Source organism: Erpetoichthys calabaricus, chromosome 9 (genome assembly GCF_900747795.2).
Source record: "Erpetoichthys calabaricus chromosome 9, fErpCal1.3, whole genome shotgun sequence".
In the NCBI taxonomy this organism is placed as follows: Eukaryota; Metazoa; Chordata; class Cladistia; order Polypteriformes; family Polypteridae; genus Erpetoichthys; species Erpetoichthys calabaricus.
Window position 1 is genome coordinate 136,127,025 of NC_041402.2, and position 24,581 is coordinate 136,151,605.

The 24,581-nt window shown below is 36.1% G+C and overlaps 1 protein-coding gene across 11 annotated transcripts in view; it reads left to right on the top strand.

The window, feature by feature from the left end:
* Positions 1-24,581, top strand: part of sec16a (SEC16 homolog A, endoplasmic reticulum export factor) — a 257,384-nt gene that overhangs the window by 108,425 nt on the left and 124,378 nt on the right. For all 11 annotated transcript variants that reach the window (XM_028810200.2, XM_028810204.2, XM_028810205.2 and 8 more), the window contains 6 exons: positions 2,909-3,051; positions 8,672-8,733; positions 8,992-9,130; positions 14,375-14,617; positions 24,152-24,249; positions 24,368-24,449. In XM_028810200.2, the coding sequence (XP_028666033.1) occupies positions 2,909-3,051; positions 8,672-8,733; positions 8,992-9,130; positions 14,375-14,617; positions 24,152-24,249; positions 24,368-24,449 (767 nt within the window). The remainder of the gene's footprint in view (positions 1-2,908; positions 3,052-8,671; positions 8,734-8,991; positions 9,131-14,374; positions 14,618-24,151; positions 24,250-24,367; positions 24,450-24,581) is intronic.

Consider the following 24,581-nt stretch of genomic DNA (forward strand, 5'->3'; position numbering starts at 1 on the left):
TCACGCACACGCAAGGTTTAGTTGCCGAGTCAACGAGTCTAGCATTCCTCCAAGCACAGAGGGAATGCCTGTGACGTGACAGTGAGATTTGTCGCCATTAACAGCTGATTGTCGCCCCATATCCCTGGATGTCGACTTTTGTCGACATTCGCCTTCAACCCCTCCTGTCGACAAAAGTCGACATCCGCCCTAAAAGAGTTAAGCAGATAAAAGGCCTGGAGTTGATTTGAGGTGTGGTGCTTGCATGTGGAAGATTTTGCTGTGAACAGACAACATGCGGTCAAAGGAGCTCTCCATGCAGGTGAAAGAAGCCATCCTTAAGCTGCGAAAACAGAAAAAACCCATCCGAGAAATTGCTACAATATTACGAGTGGCAAAATCTACAGTTTGGTACATCCTGAGAAAGAAAGCAAGCACTGGTGAACTCAGCAACGCAAAAAGACCTGGACGTCCACGGAAGTCAACAGTGGTGGATGATCGCAGAATCATTTCCATGGTGAAGAGAAACCCCTTCACAACAGCCAACCAAGTGAACAACACTCTCCAGGGGGTAGGCGTATCGCTATCCAAGTCTACCATAAAGAGAAGACTGCATGAAAGTAAATACAGAGGGTGCACTGCAAGGTGCAAGCCACTCATAAGCCTCAAGAATAGAAAGGCTAGATTGGACTTTGGTAAAGAACATCTAAAAAAGCCAGCACAGTTCTGGAAAAACATTCTTTGGACAGATGAAACCAAGATCAACCTCTACCAGAATGATGGCAAGAAAAAAGTATGGAGAAGGTGTGGAACAGCTCATTATCCAAAGCATACCACATCATCTGTAAAACGCGGTAGAGGCAGTGTGATGGCTTGGGTGTGCATGGCTGCCAGTGGCACTGGGACACTAGTGTTTATTGATGATGTGACACAGAACAGAAGCAGTCGAATGAATTCTGAGGTGTTCAGAGACATACTGTCTGCTCAAATCCAGCTAAATGCAGTCAAATTGATTGGGCGGTGTTTCATGATACAGATAGACAATGACCCAAAACATACAGCCAAAGCAACCCAGGAGTTTATTAAATCAAAGAAGTGGAAAATTCTTGAATGGCCAAGTCAGTCACCTGATCTTAACCCAATTGAGCATGCATTTCATTTGTTGAAGACTAAACTTCAGACAGAAAGGCCCACAAACAAACAGCAACTGAAAGCCCCTGCAGTAAAGGCCTGGCAGAGCATTAAAATGGAGGAAACCCAGCATCTGGTGATGTCCATAAGTTCAAGACTGTCATTGCCAGCAAAGGGTTTTCAACCAAGTATTAGAAATGAACATTTTATTTTCAGTTATTTAATTTGTCCAATTACTTTTGAGCCCCTGAAATGAAGGGATTGTGTTAAAGAAAAATGCTTTAGTTGCTTCACATTTTTATGCAATCATTTTGTTCACCCCACTGAATTAAAGCTGAAAGTCTGCACTTCAACTGCACCTGAGTTGTTTTCATTTAAAATTCATTGTGGTAATGTACAGAACCAAAATTAGAAAAAAAGTTGTCTCTGTCCAAATATTTATGGACCTAACTGTAGTTGATGTCATGTCAAAATGTCTGTTAATGGTATTTTCATTAGATTGTCATGTTTCACCCAGTTCTTTGACACTTTTAGTATTGCCCTTGAATTTCCCATTTAAATGTGTGTCGAATTGAACTTGTATGTGTGTAAATCAGAGTCTGTGTATCTTTTCTTCTTCTACATTGAACATATCAAAAACATTTGTCAAACGTATACAGGAATATCGTAATGCAGTCAGAAGAAAGGATCCATTAAATGGCAGATACGTCTTTCTCAGCTTTATGTCTCTTATTGTTGAGATTTTTTAACTTGGTAAAACTGACCAAAGTATAATTGTTTTCAGTTTGCTTGATAGAGTGTTCAGCAGTAAAAGCATATCAAGGTGTTTTTTGACTTGATTCTGGAAACCTTTTTTTCAGTGCCTTTGGCATCATATATTTCACCTCAAACTGGTTTTGTTCATCTTAAGCGGTAGTAGTGATAATCCTAAGGTTTAGAGCAGATGTTTTTTTGGGATGTAAATAAAGATTACCCTGAACAGAGATTAAAATCTATTAAAAACAATTGCTGTGGCAACCCTTAACGGGAGCAGCCGAAAGAAGAAGAAAAAATCGAGAGTGCAGGCCACTTAGGTTGATAGATTTTTTCCCAAAGAGAAATTTAACTTTTATAGAACCACAAGAAATATAGAAATCTGAGCCAAAGAAAACAGCAGTGTTCAGACTTCGTAGCGCCTGCAGAAAAATGTGACATTTGTGAACATTTTTGATTTTTGTAAAATTAGGTCTCAACATACGGCTTTTAGGTGTTTTTTCACAACCCATAAAAAAAAACTGTTTTAAATGCAGAGGAAAATCCACTACAGGCAGTGGTAATTTGAAAGACATTGCTGTTTTCAAAATTTGTAGCAGCTATACAAAATGTAACATTTGCAAATCCTTTTGTTTATGTAAAGAATTTAAAAGATAGATTAATGGCAGAGAGTTGTGACAATTTGCATGTTGATTAAAACATGTAAGTAAGAATTTAGTTTACTCTGTACACCTGACATTGTTGACCCTGTAAACCTTTATGGTTTATGTCTCACTTTACTTATAAATAGTCATGCATGATGTGATCAGGTTTCAGTAAATGGAAAGCACTACTGCACTTTAAATTATAATGTAATTCTAATTTAAAATTCAGTAATATTCTGAAACCAAGGAAGATTTGGGAATTCGGGTTTGTAGCTGGACTAGGTGGTAGTCTATCAGCACATGACAGTAGTTTAATTATGACCAAATCACATGGTTACAGTTTGGTTTAAATCCACAGTATAGAAAGAAAGTTGAAAACTTGATTAACATTTTTCTTTCAGTACCTCCAAGACCTGCAACCCCTGAGAAGTTTTCCATCCCACACATGTGTGGACGCTTTGGTCCAGGAGGTCAGCTGCTTAAAGTTCTTCCCAACCTTCCTTCAGAGGGCCAACCAGCTTTAGTGGAAATTTATAGTATGGAGGTAAGAAAATTAGTGTAGTGCTGCTTGGTCACTTAAATAATCTCTCTACTAATTAAAATGTAACAAGTATGTCTTATGATTTATTCTAAAGAGTGACATTTTAAAAAAAAAAGGTGTCTAAATTAAAACTAAACATCTTGATGGGTGCTAGAATGATTCTGAATTTCTTTCCCTTTTATATATAGATTATGTTTGCAACATGCTTGTGTGTGTGTGTAGTTTCATTGTGAAAAAAGGTGCATAGTATTACAAAGTACACCACATTGCATTCTTGGAATTATTAGTTTTTGGTGCCCATTCATGTTGGAATAATCTTCTGCTTAACACTAGAATTACCAGAGCCTACGAAAAAAGTCGTAGATCTGTCCCACCTTAAATCGTTTCACACTTCTCCATCAGCGTCTTTTGTCCTGTAAATGTGTTGATAAGCAGCAAGCAGTCTACTATCACATCCCCCACCATTGCACAGTTTTCTCAGCACAAATCTGTTTACCTGCGTATCAGTTGCTTGGAGTTGTATAGAGTGAGAAGTCAAGCAAAATGACACCATTTATAAATACTATATCGTTATTTGGAACACATACATTTCATGTGTGTTCCGTGTCTACAACGATCTATGTAAACACATCGTTAAAACAGAAACGTTTTTCATGTTTTAATAATAATTGACAAAATAAAGACATGAAGTTTATAATGTGTGAAGCCTGAAGTCCAAATATCAAAGAAACACTTTCACAGAAGGTCCATATTTAACAGAACAAATGCACTCAGTCAGTCTGTAACAGCCGGTGTAAATGTGTGATACTTGTAAAGGTTAGCTTTGTTTTATTTTTTTATTCGGTTTCATTCTCTGTCGCGTTCACGATTCCACCCTACACCCACCCCCATCTGACACTGCTGTTTTCACATAAAGACGCGCTATAGCTCAAATGTTATTTATTTGGATCACATAAAGATGCGCTATAGCTCGCATGTTATTTATTTGGATCACATAAAGACGCGCTATAGCTTGCATGTTATTTATTTCGCCAACGCTACACCTTCCAGATCTAAACACTAGCGTGGTGTATGTGCCCAAGAAAAGTCTAACTGCATTCTCTTAGCATTGCTTGTGAACTAAAGTGTCAGCAGGTATTTTTCGTGACATTGCACATGTAATTTGTGAGCATGCCTTTGACGATCAAACAGAGGAAGCTCTGCAGTTCACTTGTGACTTTATGCTGTAGATCTGGCTCTTACATACAAAGGACGGTGCATGTGCCCAAATCATTAACATTTATATGTTACTTACATAAAAGCCAGAGCTAATATTATTTACCTATTTACCTTGAGTTATTTACTTACATGAAGAGGGTTCTACATTGGATCAAGAATGTACTTTTGCCATCGCTGTACTTTGTATATGTACATTGGAAGCTCTGCACTCGAGACTTTATGCTGTAGGAAGTAAATAAATAAAGGTAAATCAAATGTTATTTACCTTGAGTTATTTACTTACATGACGACGGTTCTACATCGGATATGGCTTTTATGTAAGTAACATATAAATGTTAATGTTTTGGGCACATGCACTATCCTTTGTATGTAAGAGCCAGATCTACAGCGTAAAGTCACGAGTGCAGAGCTTCCCATGTACATATACAAAGTACAGCGATGGCAAAAGTGCATTCTTGATCCGATGTAGAATCATTGGTATGAGTCGAGTGTACCTCTGTTATAGCGCATCTATGTGAAAACAGCAGTGTCAAATTTGGGGTTTTGGGGAGTGATGGTGGCGCGCGGGGAGTTGGGAAAGTGAATGCGGCTGAGAGAATAACAGAATAGAAAAAAAAAAGCTAACCTTTACAAGTATCATAAATTACACCGGATGTTACGAAACTTTGATAACAAGTCAGCAGCTGATACCATTGCGCCACTGAAGCTCTCATACCAATTGCGTGTTAGTGTCGCAGGTAAACGCGGGTTGTTCTTCTGAGGTTATATTTTTGAATAAAAGCGTATTTGTTCTGTTATATTTGTACCTTTTGTGAAAGTGTTTCTTTGATATTTGGAATTCAGGCTTCACATATTATATACTTCATGTCTACATTTTGTCAATTATTACTAAAACATGGTAAACGTTTGTTTTAACGATGTGTTTACATAGATCGTTGTAGACACGGAACACACATGAAATGCATGTGTTCCAAATAACGATATAGTATTTATAAAAGGTGTCATTTGCTTGACTTCCCACTCTATACAACTCCAAGCTACTGACATGCAGGTAAACAGATTTGAGCTGAGAAAACTTTGTGCCAGTGGGGGATGTGACAGCAGGCTGCTTGCTGTTCGTTGTTTATCGACACATTTACAGGAAAAAAGACGCTGATGGAGAAGTGTGAAGCGATTTAAGGTGGGATGGATCTACGAGTTTTTTCGTAGGCTCTGGTAATTCTAGTGTTAATGCTTTTTATGTCTTGTTTTCTTGTGTCATTTTAAGTATGCATCTTTTTTGGTGAATATTCCGTCTTACAGCCCATTTACTAATATGTACCATTATTATGCCAAAAACTAAATATTTAGTAGTAAACCTGTGCAGGTATTGGCCAACTGTGTAAACACCACACAGAAGATGGCTCAGAAAAACAGCCAAAGATACAAGTTGAAATTATTGGCTTTTATACCAATCAACTGGCTTACTAGAATGAATTTTATTTCTTTGTGTTTTTATTTATTTGAGCAGTCTGCCCATGACATAAATTTGACTTTAATTGTGGTTGGAGTAATTTTCAAAGATGTTGTTCAAAAATGTTCACCAGCCAGACAAGAAGAGCTTAAGTACATTGCCACAAATAATGTACAAATATCACTAGTTCATTGTTCAATAATCTCAGAGGCTGATCATTAAAAATGTGCATATTAAGTTATGGCAATTCCAAACAGCCCTTTTGTTGAGCTCAGGTGTGTGTGATAGACTTGGCACCTTTACAGGCCATTCTCTCCCATATGCACGCTGCTGCCAGAACAAGCTGGAGCCCGAATTGACTCTGAATTGTAATTAAGCAGGTTTGAGAATGTTAAGTGTTACAGTGTTGTGAAGGACAACCAACAAATGATGGTGCATAATTTGCTAACATTTTAGTTACTTTTATGCAATTAATATTTTAAATGGTGCATGCAAATGCTGATTTGCATTCTTTTTAGCATTTATTTTTTTGTAATTCAACAGTGTTTCACAATTAAAAAGATGACTAACTACAAACACTATGTTCCATTTTATTTTTGTAAAAATGGGCAGATGAAGAGTTGACTATATACTTGGTGACACAATGTGCATTGATTAGAGCTTCTGTCTTACAGTTCCAGCATCTTGGGTTCAATCATGTCCTTGATTCTGTTTGTGAGGTGTATGTGTTCTACAAATATCAATGCTAGATTTCTTTGTGTACCCATGGTTACTTTTGCAAATATTTTCTGGTTAGACAGACTGGTGAGTGATAACAGGCCTTGTATGAATCAGGGTGATGCTATGAGTAACAATTGTCCTGTATAATTTTCATTGCTACTTTGTGCCGAGTGTTCCTAAGGTAAACACCTAGTCCCTTATTTTTATAATAATTAAGCTTGGAAAACTGAATTAAATTGTTATAATCATTGGACTAAATGCCATTAGCAACATCCTTGGCTAAAACTGGATTGCAAGCCATAAATAAGTATGCATTTAAGAAAGAAAAAACAATTTTAGAAATAATAAATATAAGTGTGTGTGTGTGTGTGTACATATAATCAAATTTTTAATGCAAAATTACACCTATATTTTCGATGCTTTGTAATAATAAACAAAAAGTTCACTGTAGCTTTGTAGTGTGTTTTAAACTTGCTCCTGTGTCACCCTCTTTGGTGGCTGGTTTTCTTTCCAGCCAGTCACAAAATACAAAAGCCAGTTCATGGTTTTATTGTAGCATATAATTCAATTAGGCATCTTATTTCTGCACTCCTGCTGTGTCAGAAATGTTTGGGTTTTTTTTTATTCTTTTCCTGAATTGTAAAAAAATAAATTGTATTGACCAATGTATTTTAGTACTCTGGGCAATTCCTTTCCCAATTTTTACTTTTTAAATTGTTTATTCAAAGAGCTACTTTGTGATGAATGCTATAATGAAAGTAGTACATTGTTAGCTGTGCTACCACATGTTAATTGGTAGTAAATTAGGATTAACAATAGGAATTTATGGTGTCACATTCTTAACAAACATTTCATTCAACATAAAGCAAAAATTCAATCATTCTATAGTTGTGCATTACATCTTTTACAATTAAATGAGAAGTAGAACTAGCATTATCAGTAATACACTGTACTTAAAGAGAAAAATGCTTAAAGCACTCCTGAAGACTAGTGATAAAGTGAGGATTAAAAAAGCAAAAAAAGTTTTACTTCAAGTTTCCAATCTGATGCTATATATGTTATCTTTCAGAAATGCTGAAAACCATATATAATTAATATTTCCTTGCTTATTGTTTTTTTCATTGTAAGTGCAGTAGTGAATAATTTATATTTCTTACAATTAATTTCTCTGCAGTTCTCCTTTTGCATACAGGATAGGTTGATTGGCAGTACTAAATTGAAACATGCGTGTGTGAGTGGGTAGATTCTGCAGCCAGCTAGTGCCCGGCTACTGCCAGGAAAAACTCCAGCCCCCTGTTAAAATGAGTTAGATTAAGCAAAATTAAGAATGTATTATTACTTTCCCTGCACATGTGCAAACTAAAATAAGTGAAAAGAGTGCATGCATACTTAATATTGATTAAAAATAGAAATATGTGTATTTCATATTATTCTACTCTTTTGCTATTGCAGTTTCAAGATAGTAATTGGAAGCCTTAAGTAGAAAGCTTCATTGGGCATAGAAGTGAGAGGTTAGGAGCATGCACTAATACAGTGTGTTAGCATACCCACCACATGATGAAGCACCTCAGGATCCCAAATGTAGACCAGAGCATAGCCATGCAATGGGTGACACCTCAGCACCACACTAGTTTGAATGGAGTGAAACAGTTTGAGTTTACTTTACAGTGGTTGGAGTGCCACAAACGGGCTGGATGCAGATTAATGTCATAAAAGGACCCCAAAACATTTGTGACAGTACAGATAGTTATAGGATGTTTTTAGATATCTCTATAAGTGTTTTCTTAGTAGCAGTTTAGCATATATTTTCTGAATAATACTTGCAATGTAAACTAAACGTGAATGATCAGTGTTTGCTAATGTATTGAAAGCATGATCAGCATCCAGTAAAGAAGAATATTTTTAGTGTCAATATAAAAAAACGTTTTAAGTTTGTGGTTCTAAAGAGGCTGGGTTAACAAGGATCTTCAAAAAGAAAAAAAAGTTCTTTTGAAAATGGAAAAATTAAAATGATGTTAGAATGTTACTTAAAGATTAAACTCAGTTGAAATTTTAAGAAAAGTATTTTATCTCTAGTAATTTGCATGGATTTGGTCTAAGACCTAATAACCTAGATGGAATTAAATTTTATAAATAGTTTCTACTTACTGCTTATTTCTAGATGAAATATAAATGTGCTTGCCACTTGTTTGACACCTTATGCTTTAATGGTTTTACATTTTTTTTTACCAGGTCATACTTCAGAATACACAAGAACAACAAGACTTGCTATCATTCCCAGGGCCTCTTGTCAAGTAAGTGAACTTGATATAACCAGCCATTCTCAAATACATAACTTCAATTTATAATATTATTTGTTTGTAGATTGAGCATTATCAATCATTATAGTTATTATAAAAATAATATTGGATATTGTGAATAATATTGCTAATTGCTAGGTTTCTGACATCTCATTTTACCCTCAAACATTTCAGATTTTATTACTTTTGTTGCTGAACAACTTTTTTTTCTTTCTTTTTTTTTTTTTTTTTTTTTTTTTTTTCCTTTTCCAGAGGGGAAACGCACAAGGTTGATGTGATCAAATTTGCACAAAACAGAGCTGTAGAGTGTCTAAGAAACGAATGCCTAATTGATAGGGATTCAGCAAATCTCATTTGGGAGTTTATAGTACTGCTGTGCCGTCAAAATGGGGTCAGTATCACTTGTCAATGTATATCAGCTTTTTATGTCAAGTGCAGCGTACAATGTGAGTTTGCATATTTATGTGTTGTTTGCTGTGTGTAAAGTTTGTGATTTAAATTTATTAAGCATTAACCTCAGAAGAGCTGAATTACATGTTTGAGTGTTTTTGCCCATAAAAGCCTTGATTTCTTTTTTAAATATATATATTTTATTTATGTTTAAAGAGCTAAACCCAGCTAGACAAGGCCAATAAGCTAGCATACATGAATATATGATGTATGTTTTGTGCTAACAACTAAGAATTATATTAGTATATCTTACCACTACATGAATGAAGACTGTCAAGTGAAGGGAGTGGTAAAACACAGTCCAAACTTTTCCAATCTATCCATATAGTTAACAGTTTTGGATTGAGGCTAATTGCCACTTTTGCATAAGAGGACATGCAAAAGAAATGGATGTGGTTGTTCTGTGTATTCATAACACATGAAACATGATGCAAAATTCATACATACTACTAGAAAGAATGTTCTTGGTTTCTGGCCCAACTGTAAACTTACTGCTAAAGCAACTGACTCCTAAGCAAACTGATATAATACTATTCCTAAGCAATAATGTATAATAATTTTCTTAACATGTATAATGCATAATTAAAACATTTTCTTTGAAATACATCCTTGCATTATTTTATGTTTTAAGCAGACTTCTAAGTAACAGGTATTAATTCATCAAAGGACGTTATCGTTTGATTACTAAGTGAGATCAAAATTTTGCAGTGTTGTCCTCTACCTTCTGACTTCGACTCTCTTGGATGAATTAGAGCAGCTTCTGTTATTACTTCCAGCGCTACAGTATTGCCTGCCAAAAGCACTTCTGTGCCACACAGAAGCCACATGAAGCAGGAAGGCTGTCTTCCTGCAGCATCCCCTTTTGGCACGCACTACAATTTCTAGGCAACCCTGTGGGTAAGCAAAGCAGGGGAATACTGCTGAGGGAGGAATTGTTCATAATATCAAAAACCTTCTACAGTCCATCCGTTATTTGTTCATTGCATCTATCATAGGAATTAAGGATCCTCTGGGCTTGGTTGCACCTGCAGTCGTGGTCCTTCCATTATGGCCTCCCAGCAGTGTAGGGAATCATCCCCTACCCCAGTTGAGATGTCAGTCCTTCTTCTTCAGCATTTACAAAGTATATAAACTTATTATTTTAAATGTAATTTCTCAAAATTGGCATCATATATTGCAAGATTTTTACATTCAAGAATCGTCAATTCATTTTAAATGTGCTATCTTTCTTTACCTGCCTTTTCCCTAATATACCTGTTAATGGTTGTTCTCATACACCCTATGATTTTCATTGGAGTTGTCGGACTTATCTGCCTTATGTAGTTGTTTTTTTCATTTGCAACTTCTTTTTCAACTTATTTTTTTTTAAATTTCCCACTTGTTCCAAATTTTGGGATGTACCTGGCCTGCATTATATGTAAAACATTTTTAAACCTGTTTCACTGCTCCTCAACTGTTTCTAAGCACAGTTTGTCCTTTTTTAGACTTTGCTGTATCTATTTAAATTTTAACCCACCAAAGTTAAACTTAACAGTTTTAGTCTTTGCATTCATGCTCTAATAAAATACGGAGAGCTGTATTATATTATGGTCACTTGACCCTATAGATTCAATCACCTCTACACCTTAAATTCAATCACCTTGACACCTTAAATTAAATCATGTATTTTTTTTTTTTTTAACAAAATACTATATCTAGACAGGTTTTCCCCCACGTTGGTGCTTTAACGTGTTCAGTCACAAAGTACATCTAAAAACTCGTGCAGTTGCACTTTTCTATTTGCAAGGTAAGCACAGTTAATATTAGGGTAGTTAAAGTCCCCCAAGATTGTAATCTACCCCTCAAAACGTGCCTTTTTAATACTTTTAAAAAAGGTGCATATTGAAATTACTGTCTGCATTTTGTGTCTATGGCACGCTTGTAAAATAAGGCATCTTTCCCTAATGCTTTTTTTAGACAAATCCGGACATCCTAACTTTGTTGCTCATTATCCAACTGAAGAAGATATGCATTTAATTTCTGTTTTACATAAGCTGCAACCCCCTCCTTTTCTGTTTTACCTATCCTTCCTAAAAACTTCAGCTCACTTGTTTTATTTCTGATATGCCTAGCATTTAGGCAATCTATTTTTAACTTGTTACTTAGTTTACTTTTGCACTTTTTTTTTTTTTTTTTTAGAATTTGCATTACTATGCATTTGGTTTATTTGTTTTTACAGTATTTTTTCATGTACCATTCTAACCTGGCCTGTCCTAAACTTCTCCCCACCTCCAGTTTAAACAATCCTCAACTAAGCTACTCATACGCCTCCCTAACACATTGGTGCCCCTCTAGTTCAAATGTAACCCATCATGGCAGAACAGATCCCATGTGTTCCAAAAGTAGTCCCAATGCCCCATAAACCTATATATACCCTTCTATCTTACACCAAGATTTGGGCCATGCATTAAGCCTTCTGTTCTCCTCAGTCTTATCCTTGACTGGCAGTTTGCATAGGCAAAATTTCAGAGAAGACTACCTTGTTGGTTCTGCTTCTCAGCAAGGCACATAAAACTTCAAATTTGAATTGCAGAATTGAGTCTGTTTTTATGTATGTTGCTTGTTCCAACATGGACACTGACAACTTGATCCACCTCTGCTCCATCCAAGAGCCATTCCACCCTTTCAGGGAGGTGTCTTACCTATGCTCCCAGAAGGCAAAATACTGTGCAAAACTCTGTCTTTAGAGCAAACCTGTGCTTTAATCCAGGGGTCCTCAACCCCCAGTCCGTGGCCCACTACCGGTCCGCAGCCGTCTGACAGCCGAGCCGCGAGAGAACTGCCGGCAATGGCGACTCACTCAGACTTTTCAGAACGCTTGGCGGGCGGGGCTTTGCAGCGGTGCAGAGAGAGGAGAGAGGCCGAGGTGAGAGACTATTACAACAAAGAATTTTTATGGTCCCGACAGTTTCCCCATATGACATGAGTCTATAGAAATCACGTTACTACGAAGTACATTCAACAGATGCTTTCATTACAACGAAGTGACCTTGAAATGCTTGAATGAATCACCACAGAGCAGTTAGATCTGTGGTCGCATGCTCAGTTGTGCACGTTTGCACAACGATCCCCAAACAGAAACATTGTAAAAAAATCTCTTTCTTCGAACTTTCCTCGTACTGTTTTTTTTTTTTTTTTGCTGTTTTTGTTGTCTGTGGTTTTCAGTGATTCCTTTTGCTTATTACTTGTCAACATTTGAAAAACATCCATTGGAATTTAACTCATTGTCACCCTCCTATAGAAACGGCAGACACGAAAAAAAGATAGCAGTGTTAATGTTTGTGATGTGCAATCTGTTGGATTGGAAAATGTAAAGCGTATGTCTTTGTTATATGCAAAAAAAGAAGAAAAATCTCAGATTGCAAACGTATGCGAACTGCTTAATAACTTTAATAATAATAGAAATGTTATGTAAACTGTGTATAAAACTGCCTGCCCCCCGGATCCCCCCCCCCCAACCAACCCCTCCGACCGGTCCGTGGAAAAATTTGAATCTAATAAAGTGGTCCTTGCTGTCAAAAAGGTTGGGGACCACTGCTTTAATCCACCTAATGATTGAGTCTGCCACTATCACAACCTGTCTCTTCCTGTGGCCTGTTTTGGTGGTGGCCTGCCTCAAGCCTGCCTACCACCTCACAGTTTTTGGAGGCACCATCTAGCTCCTAAAAGACCTGAAAACAGTTTGAATCTTCCAATTCTTCAGTTGATACCCCCAGACAGCGTGCATGCTTTGCATGAATTTCTAAACTGTTTAACCCTTTTTTATTACATTTATAAGATTTAACTTAAATGATTAAAATTAATAGATTAACAAACTACTAGTTATTTTATACCTTCTGCTCCCTTGAGCTCCTGTAATACTCTCTTCAGATGCTTGCTGTGCGCCTTTCTTTGAAGTTATTAAACTTTACTTTTCCATGTCTGCTTTCCTAACTTTGCATCCCTTTTTTTTGCTTCCTTACGTTGTAGCTTTTCATTTACCCTGTTTGTACTCCTTCATACTAATGAGCCCTTATGCAGTCTCTTTCTTAATTGTGCTAACTTTCCTGATTGCTACGAAATGTTCTATCAAGTAAAATATTTTACTTTCTACTTCCTTCTTACTAAGAAAACTTACTTACTGAAAATTGGCTACTGCTTATTTACTTATTTAATTGTCTGTTTTTACCACTGCTTGCACCTGATCGGCGCTCACTCGATGCTTGTCTGCGTACTCTCTTTTTACTGTTTTCAAACCAGATTCCTACCTGTACCTAAAATAAATGCTTAAGAAATGAAGATATGTGCCATTGTGTTCTAGTATTGCTAATTCTTTAATGTATGAGTGCTATATGCCGTAACAACACCAGTTACACCAGTTATTTACTAATGGACTTGCCAGTTTTAGCAACTACTTTCTGCTCTTTCGGTAGTGACTCGTCTCGCCATGCTGACACTAGTTTTAAATACAAGTAACTTTTCCAAACACTCCGCTAACGTTGCTCCTTTTTGGGAGAAAGAAAAAGCAATTTTTTATTTTAATTATCTCTCATGCAGCATAAACACAGAACACTCAGCATTTCTTCCAATTTAACTCGCAAGAATGATGTGACACATCAACCAGTTGGCAACTGAATTTCCGTTGGCAATGTTTGGCCCACTGCTAAACACTGCCTACAATAGATTAATGTTGTCCTCTTAACAGCATTTTAAAGTACAGTATTAGCAATATCAGACATTATCCCTTTCAGTTCAAGTGAAATTAAAATTTAAATGCAAATAATTTTTTTCACTTTTTTATCTTGTTAAAAGCTACGTATTTTTTTTAAATTAACAGAATGCAAAAGTAACCTACTTCATAGGTGGTGGCATTGTCAATGAATTTTCAAAATACCTGAAAACTATAAGGCAAAATCATAGCTAGTGTGGTTGCATTTCTTGGTAGGAATGTGTCTATTGCAGTAGTGTACAGTTTTTTTTTTGTTTTTTTTTGCCTTCAAAGGAGAAGGGAGATTAAGCTGCAACATGGAAGCAGTTCCTTTTAGCAGTGAATTCATTTTGACATAATGTTATATAAAGGAAAGAAGTCATCTGATAAGCAGTGTTTTAGTTTTAAGTGGCAACACAATTTTCCTCATCCAAATTTAAATTAACTTTGTTTTTGCAGACTGTTGTTGGGACAGATATTGCAGACCTGCTACTTCGTGAACATAAATCTGTTTGGCTGCCTGGGAAGTCTCCAAATGAAGCTAACCTTATTGACTTCAACAATGAGCCCTTGGACCATGTAGAGGATGACTCATGCTCTGGGCAACTTTCTCTTCTCACTGACACATTTTTAAGTCTCCCTGAGAATGCCGGCAAGGAAACTGAACGATTCAGAGAACTGTTGCTTTTTGGAAGGAAAAAGGTAAGAAAATATATTATCTAGATATGGTTTAGAACAGTTTTATATTGATGTACAAGTTCATCAATAAAAAAGAGAGGTAATTTATTTAGATAATCATTAGTATGATTTGCACAAGGAGCTATAATGTTTCCTCATGACATTTCATTGCTAGGACCTGTCCCACATTATAGCACATTATATATAATGCTAATGGGCTTGTTAAATATGTAGTATTTTAATATTTGTTATTTCCACGTTATCCCAAAACAACCAGTGCTAAACCCACCTTAATATATATGGTAGAATTTAACCATTGTGTAATTTTTATGTTAAGTAGTTTGTGCTACACAGGATTTACCTTATTCCACTTTGAACCTACATCCTAACATCTTCCAGCCCAGATGCTGAGCAATAAAACTACTGTCTTTGCTTGCTGAGCTGCACTTCCTAATCCAGTTGTAGATCTACAGCTTAAATGAAAAGCACACCTCAGCAAAGTCTGCTGAGTAGTGGTTGAAACATACACTTTTTAAAATGACCAATAATAGCATTTTGCTGTCTTCTGGATATCTCTCTATTATAAAAAAAAAAAATCTTGGGAGGAGACAAGACTTTTTTCCTGCGACGAGACGTGATCTTTTGAAGAGAGACAGAGAGACACTTTCACATTCTGTGAGACGGTCAAGTCACGTCATACTTACAACCTTTGGAAGCAAGTCCCGTGAGACTGTGACTTTTGCAAGTCACGCCCTACTTACAACCATTTTCAGACAAGACCATGGTCATCTAACCTCTCAGTTGTTGCAATGCTTTTGGCAGACACACTTCCTGTGCTCTCAACAACAAACAAGCAACTAGACACCTGGGAGAATTTACTATTGTCTTGTTAATATACAGTGGTGGTGATCACAGTTCATGCTTTGTTGCATGGCCTCCTAACTTGAGGCTAACTTGACACAGTCCCTTTTCCCAAGCACACATTTTCCAGTCTCCTGACTCTAATCTCTTCTAACCTTCCAACAGCTGCACAGTTTTGTCTAACACTTGTACTTTAGGTCTTTCATTTTCTCAGGCAAATTCCTCATACAGGTTCTTTTTTCTTCCCTCCTGATGCTGGAAATACCAAACCACCTGGTAATTGTGTAGTTCCATTTAAATCACCCACACTTCTGGGTGCCCAGTCCCTTGACAGTATTTTCTAGAAAGCTTTGGAGTTAATTGGATATATAAAGGGAGTTTATTGTCAGCTGGGAAACTGCCTCCACTCTATCTGTACATTCTAAGTCTACTGCAGTACACAGTGCAGGCAGCTGTCTATATTCAATCAATAAGTGCTGTTGTCTGTTAGCCACTATTATGCATTGAGCAGAGCATTAACACTTATTTGCTAAGTTACTCAAGAAAGGAATGATTCAGTCTTGCCATATAGCTCAGCTATAAACATTGCATATAAATCAGGTGCCAAACACTTTGTGTAGTTACCTTCGTTCAGTGATTTTCATTGCCCGTTTTTAAGAAACTAACACTTTAAAAAGTTTAAAAAAAAAAAAAATCTTTTTCATTAAAGAAAAACATGTTCAGACATTGTTTCAAAAGGAAAGTTAGCTTTTCTGTAATTGTTTTGTTTTTAATTCATTTCTGATGTAACAGCACAATATTGTATATGAATCCAATGTGACATTTTGTTAATTTTTTTCCATTAATGCAAGTCTACTGCACAAGTTTACAAATGGCTGGATGCACTATTTCAAACAGATGCAAAAGTCTAATTTTGTATACTCCAACATCTACCAATTTCTTAAGATTGTCTTCACTATGGTAGTCACCTCTTTTGAATGTGAAAGATCAGCAAGCACTTCTAGTGCTGGTTTATACTTCATACTCAGAAAGCGTATGCGCATGCATCATGGCTGCCACATGTTTCTAGCGCTTTTTTGACGAATGCTCTGAAAACGTTGTTGGGTATTAATGCGATGCATGCAAGAGTTGGAGAACCAACAAAAATATGTGTGCCGTGTGTTGTCAAGTTTTGGTACATGATGTCAGCATCGTTATTTTTATCAACATGTGACAGCAAGCCACATTGCAGCCCCAAAACGATCAATCTGTGTTTGCAGATTGCAGTGAAGCAAATCATCAAGCTTAAATGCTGACATGCGAATGTGCTTTTCTTCATCCATTTCTCACATAGGCAATAAAAGTGTATTCCCTAACATAATGAAGTGATGTATTTAAAGGGCACGCATAACATTTGTATCGTTGTTACCATCTTTTTTTTTTTTTTTTTACGCTTTTGCAACAGCATCAGAATGCAAAGAATTTGTATTTTTAATATCTTTGTTCCTCAGCTCACAAGATGTTGTTTTATCACCATGATGATGCCTCCCAATGTCACCTGGTGGAATCCTCCAGATTTATTTAAAGTATGCGCTCAAGTATAGACAGTACAATGCTTGTGTAGCAGAAGCATCCTTAACACTATAACTATTCGGTTATAGTCTTGAATAATAGTGCACTTGTTCTGTTATATTTATACCTTTTGTGAAAGTGCTTATTTGATATTTGGACTTCAGTTTTCACACATTATGCAGTTCATGTCTACATTTTGCTGTTAGTACTAAAACATGGAAAAAGTTTGTCTTTTAGGTATGTGTTCAATATTTCTTGCATTTCCTGTCATCCTACACTTACATAGATCTTTGTAGACACGGAACACACGTGAAATGCATGTGTTCCAAATAAAGACATATTTTTTTAACCTATACAGCTCTAGGTACTACTTCACTCCCTGATAAACAAGGCTTGAGTTGGGAGAGGTTTTTACACTTTCAGCGGCAGTGGGTGGGGAATGGTATAGCAGGCTACTTGCTGCTTTTGCTAATCGACACATTTACAAGACAAAAGACGCAGAATGGAGAGGTTCAAGCAGATTTACAAGTTTTTTCGTAAGCGTTGGTAATTCTAGTTGTAGCTGCGTTTTCCCAAAGTTTCCAAAATTCTGCAGCTCTAACTCAAAAAAATGGGATTCAACAAAAGCCTGACGCGCAGAAATGATTCCACAGACAAAATATCTTCGTTTTTTAAAAGTTTAGTTAAGTTTCAAAGTAAAACAGTTCACACAAAAAGGAAAATTAAAATAGCAAAAACAAAAAGAAAAATTATAATAAGAAAAATTTAGTTCTAAGCTTAATCTTGTTACATCTAAAATCATTAGTAAACACTTATAATTTCTGAACCATTTCAAAACAGTCAGAAAACTGTATGCTTATCCCATTTCTAAACTTAAAATGGTTTTATCAAGTCCCTCTTTACTGGGACCTGTTCTAAACAACAACTGAGCTTATTATCACACTGTTTCTCAGTTACAATAAGAAGGTTCTATCTCTTGCCAACTTATAGGGGGGAAAGACTATACCATAAGTTATGACTATGAAAGAAATTTATATTCTATTCAAATTAAGCAAACATTAATATGAGTTTAACTTAAAACTTTAACTTTCTAAGATTGGCTCTTACATTTCGGCCCCTAATTGGCTATGCAGGAGCGGAGACAATTACTATACTTCAATATGAGCCAATTACTTTTATATTAACTATATATTAACTATCTTTTCAAATCATTAGCAATAACACTGCAAACAAACATTTTAAAAAATTTAATATTTCAATCATTGGCTGTTTCTTGAAGCAGGCACAGTTTATTCACAGGTCTGTCAAGTGTGCTGGTTTTGGTCTGCACACAAACTCTTCTGACTGTGCCTTTGGCATCTGGCATTGTCTTGATGACTCAACCCATTACCCAGGAATTGTGAGGTGTAGCTTTATCTACAATTAAAACAACGTCCCCTGGTTCAAAATTTCTTCTTGGTGCAAGCCATTTTTGACGTTCTTGAAGTATTGGCAAATACTCTTTTGTCCATCTTTTCCAAAACAAATCAGCCATGTATTGAATTTGTTTCCAGCGTCATCTTGGGTATGGTTCATTTTCTGAAACGAGTTCGGGTGATATTTCACGTTTTGTCTTCAGTAACAACAAGTGATTGGTTGTGAGTGGTTCCAAATCATTTGGGTCATCTGATGTCTTTGTAAGGGGTCTGTTATTGAGTATTGATTCCACTCTACACATCATTGTAGGAAGGTTTTCATCATCGAGTGTTTGTTGGTTTAGTGTTGAATTTAAGATCTTTCTTATGCTTCTGATTTGTCTTTCCCACACTCCACCTTGATGAGAAGCTGATGGTGTATTGAAAATCCATTTGATTTGTTCTTGCATCATAGCGTTGCTGATTTTTTTGTGTTCCAATTTTTTAATAGCTTCTCTTAGCTGTCTTTCTGCTCCAACAAAATTTGTTCCATTGTCTGAGCGCATGAATTTAACTTGTCCTCTTCTATCCGTAAATCGGAGTATGGCTTGGATACAAGAATCAGTGTCAAAGCTATGTGCGATCTCTATGTGCACAGCTCTGGTTGTTAAACATGTGAAGATTACTCCATACCTCTTGACTAGGCTTCTTCCTCTTTTGACTAGGAAGGGGCCAAAATAATCGACTCCAACATTTGTAAATGGTGGTTGGTTTGGTGCTAGGCGATCTTCTGGCAAATCTGCCATTTTTTGATCACCTACTTTCGCATTGTATTTTCTGCACGTTGTGCACTTTGAAATTATTTTGCTGAATTCACTTGAGGTAGCCAGTATTTTTGGCGTAGCTGTGCAAGCACATAGTTGCACCCACAATGTCCAAGTCGTTTATTAATGTGTTGCAATATGAGAGTAGCAACATGTGAATGCTTGTATAGAATTGCAGGATCTTTAGCTTCTTCGGGCATTGCAGCTTTGCAGAGTCTTCCTCCAACTCTTAGTATTCCATCTTGTGTGATCATCTTGTAAATCTGATAAGACAGAACATTGGGTTAGCACTTTTGAATCATCATCATAGTTATTCATAGTTTTGATAAATACTTGTGTTCTTCTCCCTTGAAGGTTTAATTGTCTCTGGAGCCTTTCAGTACAAATTGTTACTGTACTGCCTTGGTCTATAAAGGCATATGTTTCTACATACCTTTCGCCTTTCTTATATTTTACCTTAACAGGAACTACTTGTAGTGCACATTCTTCTCTGGCCCCAGTAAAGGCACAAGTTCCAGTCTCTGTTTCCTTGTCAATAGATGTCGCCACACTAACTGTAGATTTAGATGTTGCTCCACTTTCCTTTTTGATGTGCAGGATGTCTGGGTGCTGAAAAGAACATGTCTGGCATTTCATTCTTTCTTTGCAATTCTTACCAAGGTGCCCCTGTTTGAGACAGCGAAAACATAAACCTTTAGATTTTAAAAAGTCAATTCTTTCTTTATGTGGCAGTTCTTTGATTTTACTACATTCAGCAAGGATATGCTGACCACTGCAAAATACACAAGGCTTTTTAAAGGCAGAAGTGTCTATGGAGGACCTCTTGATTAAGGTGTCCGGAGTTTCTTTTTCATCAGTTTCAGTGATGTTTGTAGCGAAAGTACTTCCCCTTTTCTGGCTAAAGTTCATAGAAGGCTTTCTTTTGTCATTCCTCTCTTCTTTTTCTATGTAGATGTAACTTTGTGTTGCTGTACTATGTATTGAATGAGAGGCGTTCTGAGCTTGTGTGTGTAAGAAATTTATTAAATCTTTAAATTTTACGTCTCTTTTTTTCTTCTCTCTCAGTACAGCAGGCTACTGATAACCACTCTCGTTTCAGTTCATATGGAAGCTTTGAGACGACAATATGTAGATTTTCTCCTGTATCATTTATACAACGACTGAGGAAGAGAGCTAAATCTACCAATGCTCCTCCATCTTCTGCTGACTTTATCTGAGGCCAGTTCATAATTTTTTTAATGTGTGCTGTAAATATCTGTCTGCTATCTCCATAGTAGGTTTTGAGCAGGTGTCGTGCCTCTTAATAACCTTCCTTTGGCGCAAGTCCGAGACAGGATTGAATGAGCTCTTGAGGGCGAGTGTATTGTTCTAGAAAATGTAGTTTATCTTGTTCATTTTCAAACACTTTGTCTACGGCATAATCAAAGGCTCTAATGAATGATGAATATGTCAAGGGATCACCATTAAATATTGGTACGTCTGTACGTGGAGCTGGGGGTTTATCTCGTTTCTCCCACTGCTGAGCTTAACAGTCTGTTAGCTTCAGCAACTGCTTTTTGGCTTTCGGTTTGATTTTGTATGAGCACTTCGACAAAATCTTGTTTGTAAGTCTGCGAACGGGCCCCTGTGGTAATTACTTGTCGTTCCTGCCTTTCCAACTAGTTCTTCTGACCTTTGTAGGATTTTATTAAGTTCTGTGTGTTCAAGTGTGACTGTCGAAGAAGGTGATGGTGCTGCTGAAGCGCTTCTCTGGGCTAAAAGGTCACATTTAATATCCAAAGCACGCTTTAACTGCGGAGAAGCCTTTCGTACCTTTGACTTTGAGCGATTACGTTCTTGTAATTGCATCTCTTCGAATTGATTAACTAGCTGTTCGTCGGATGTGTGTGTTAAGTCTATTTGCATCTTTCAGCCATAGCTTTGTAACATTAATAAATTCGTTCCAATTCTTAGAGCTTTCAGCGAATGTCGTTTTCTGTTTCTTAATCGCACCTTCTTTACTTAGTGTTGATATCAGCCTTTGATGCAACTCCTCTGTCTCACTATGTGTCTCGCAAAAAATTTCAAGTCTCTCTGCTACTTCTGAATGATTTTCTGGTGTATCTTTAAGACTTTCTGTTTCAGCTATAAGCACAGAAAGTTTATCTTTCCTCTTACTTATGTGACCTTTAAGATCTCCGATTACATTCTCTGGCTTAGAGTCCATACTCAAATCACTACTAACTTCACTTGAGTTATGCTTAGACATTGCCATGACAACAGCTCAAAGGACTGACAGCTGGTTCTCCTGACGGCAACAAACGTCACAGTAGGAATGTTCCAAAAAAGCAGATACTTCCTTATAGCGAGGCTTCAAAGACTCAGACAAAAACACAAGCGATAATCCACAATGTCTTTATAATATCACAGTCTCTTAAAATCTTCAAGTTCTCAAGTTCAGATACGGCGACCTTGCTATCATTTACGATAACGCAGAGGTAGAAGATAGGAGCACGGTACCTTCTGAATGATTCAGTTCTTTTTCTTCGTTGACGAGTTCTGGAGTAGAAGTGTCCTCCGTTCTGATGGTAGATTCCAATTCACATTCAAGGCCTTCAGATGGCAAAGTTTTCTGACAAAAATGTAGCTGCGTTTTCCCAAAGTTTCCAAAATTCTGCAGCTCTAACTCAAAAAAATGGGATTCAACAAAAGCCTGACGCGCAGAAATGATTCCACAGACAAAATATCTTTGTTTTTTAAAAGTTTAGTTAAGTTTCAAAGTAAAACAGTTCACACAAAAAGGAAAATTAAAATAGCAAAAAAAGGAAAAATTATAATAAGAAAAATTTAGTTTTAAGCTTAATCTTGTTACATCTAAAATCGTAACTAAACACTTATAATTTCTGAACTATTTCAAAACGGTCAGAAAAATGTATGCTTATCCCATTTCTAAACTTAAAATGGGTTTATCAAGTCCCTCTTTACTGGGTCCTGTTCTAAACAACAACTGAGCTTATTATCACACTGTTTCTCAGTTACAATAAGAAGGTTCTATCTCTTGCTAACTTATAGGGGGGAAAGACTATACCATAAGTTATGACTATGAAAGAAATTTATATTCTATTCAAATTAAGCAAACATTAATATGAGTTTAACTCAAAACTTTAACTTTCTAAGATTGGCTCTTACACTAGTGTTAAACGCACGCTTCACATAGTGTTGAGTATATCTCTCGTCTTAGAAGGCTAAACACTTGCATGCTCTGGAGAATTAGTGAGTACAATCTGCAATCACTTGATCTAATCAACACTCATTACAACTTTGCAGGAGGCTGTAAACCTATTTTGTAAAATAATCACAAGAAGAATAGAACTTGCAAGCATTCTTATTTAATAGAAGTGATGTCAGTTTTAAAAAATAAAACACAAAACAAAGTATAAATTTGGGAAGGAAAAAAATATGAAAAAATACTAAAATAAGGTTTGTATATAATCACTTTTTTCATTAAATGCAAGACATTTAAATTTATGAAATTTCCCAGAAGACTAATTGTTTTAGTTTACTGGTTTGGGAGGATATTTTGCTTTCTTTTCTGCATATTTACAGGTGTGATTCCTTTTTTATCTTGATCTTATTTCTGTTTCATATACAAAACTATATGCAGAAGAATGTCTTTCAACACTGCTTACATAATATCAAAAATTGTTTATTACTGTAAAATGATCTGTAATCATGGAAAATATATCCTTCATTGTTCTAAACAATTTATGGTGTTCACACTATTAAATTTTTTTGACACATTAAAATATATTATTTTTAAAGAAATGTTATAACTGTAAAATAATAATAATAACATTTAGAATACTGAAACATAACATTTCATACATCTCAAAAATATTTTTTTTATGTACTAAGTGCATACTGTTTTGTTGTCTTTTGATGTCTCCTTAATTTTTTTATTGCCATCTTCTTTATGCTATAATTTAAACTGATTAAGTTACCAATTTCCTTGATGAAATCAGAACCAACAGTGGCCCTATCTGTCCTGAATTGTTTTTTTTTATTAACTCTGTGACTTGTGCTCAGAATTCTATGTTATTATGGTTAAGCTTCGAGTCAGACTCAGAGTGACATATAATGATCTGCTTTACAGTTTTAAGCCCAAATAACTCTTGGGACAGTATTCTGCTGCATCTTTTGGATAAAATAACACCATAATGCAAAAAATCATGAATATTTCTATACGTTCTGCGACTTTATGGTAAGTCTATGGTAACTCAATATTCATAAGTGGAACGACACTTTGAACCAGTAGTACAGTGGCATCCAAATGAAAAGCCCCGCGGTCTGTTTCAGTACAAACTGTGAAAGAGCCACTGCTTGAATTGAGAGATAGTGTCGATGATGTGAATTGTTCAGACATTGACACTGACAATAAAACTCCCTGGTGGTTGGTTGTTTCTCAAAGCATGATGAGTCAGGCAAGAAACTGCACAAAGAAACATGCTTCTACTCTCCAGGCCGTGCATTGGTGACTGTTTTAAGATATATCACACCTATAACAGAACGTATACTGAATCTGCATACCTTTTCTGCTGTATTTATGTTGATGTTTTTTTTATCTTCATGTTTCTATTACACAAAATAAAAATTTTTACTGTTGAAAAAAAATTGTTTTTTTGACTCAATTTTCCATGGGTAAACATAATGATAAGGAGACTACTGTACATAATCACTCACAAATAACCTCTTTTTAACAGCAGTAATGTTTCTATAGCTATAATATAGGGTACATCCAGCATAACTTGTTGTCTTGTCTTTACAGTAATGTGGATTAAGGACTGTTTAAATGACCTGTATTTTAAGCCTGGTTCAATTCTCTTTCTTTATTTTTGTCTTCTTATCATGCTGCTTAGTCTGAGTTTATTATTTTTGTTTTAACTTTAAAGGATGCATTGGAGTCTGCCATGAAACATGGACTTTGGGGACATGCCCTTTTATTAGCTAGCAAAATGGACAGCAGGACTCACGCAAGGGTTATGACAAGGTAGCAGATCTTTTGGGTGATGACAGTAGATTTGATTATCCTTAGAATTTTATTTTTTTATTTACTGAGATACTTTGCACTTCTTCTGATATACTTTCTGCCCCTTTTTTCTTTGTAGATTTGCTAACAGCCTCCCTATTAATGATCCTTTGCAGACAGTATATCAGTTGATGTCCGGGAGGATGCCTGCAGCGGCAACAGTTAGTACTCCAATTGCTCTTTTTTAATAAGTGTGTATATGGCTTTTTAATTACTTTACCCTTTGTCTCTGTGTAATTTCTAATGGATTACTACAGTAGCTATAACAAAAGAAAGGGTGACATACGGACAGA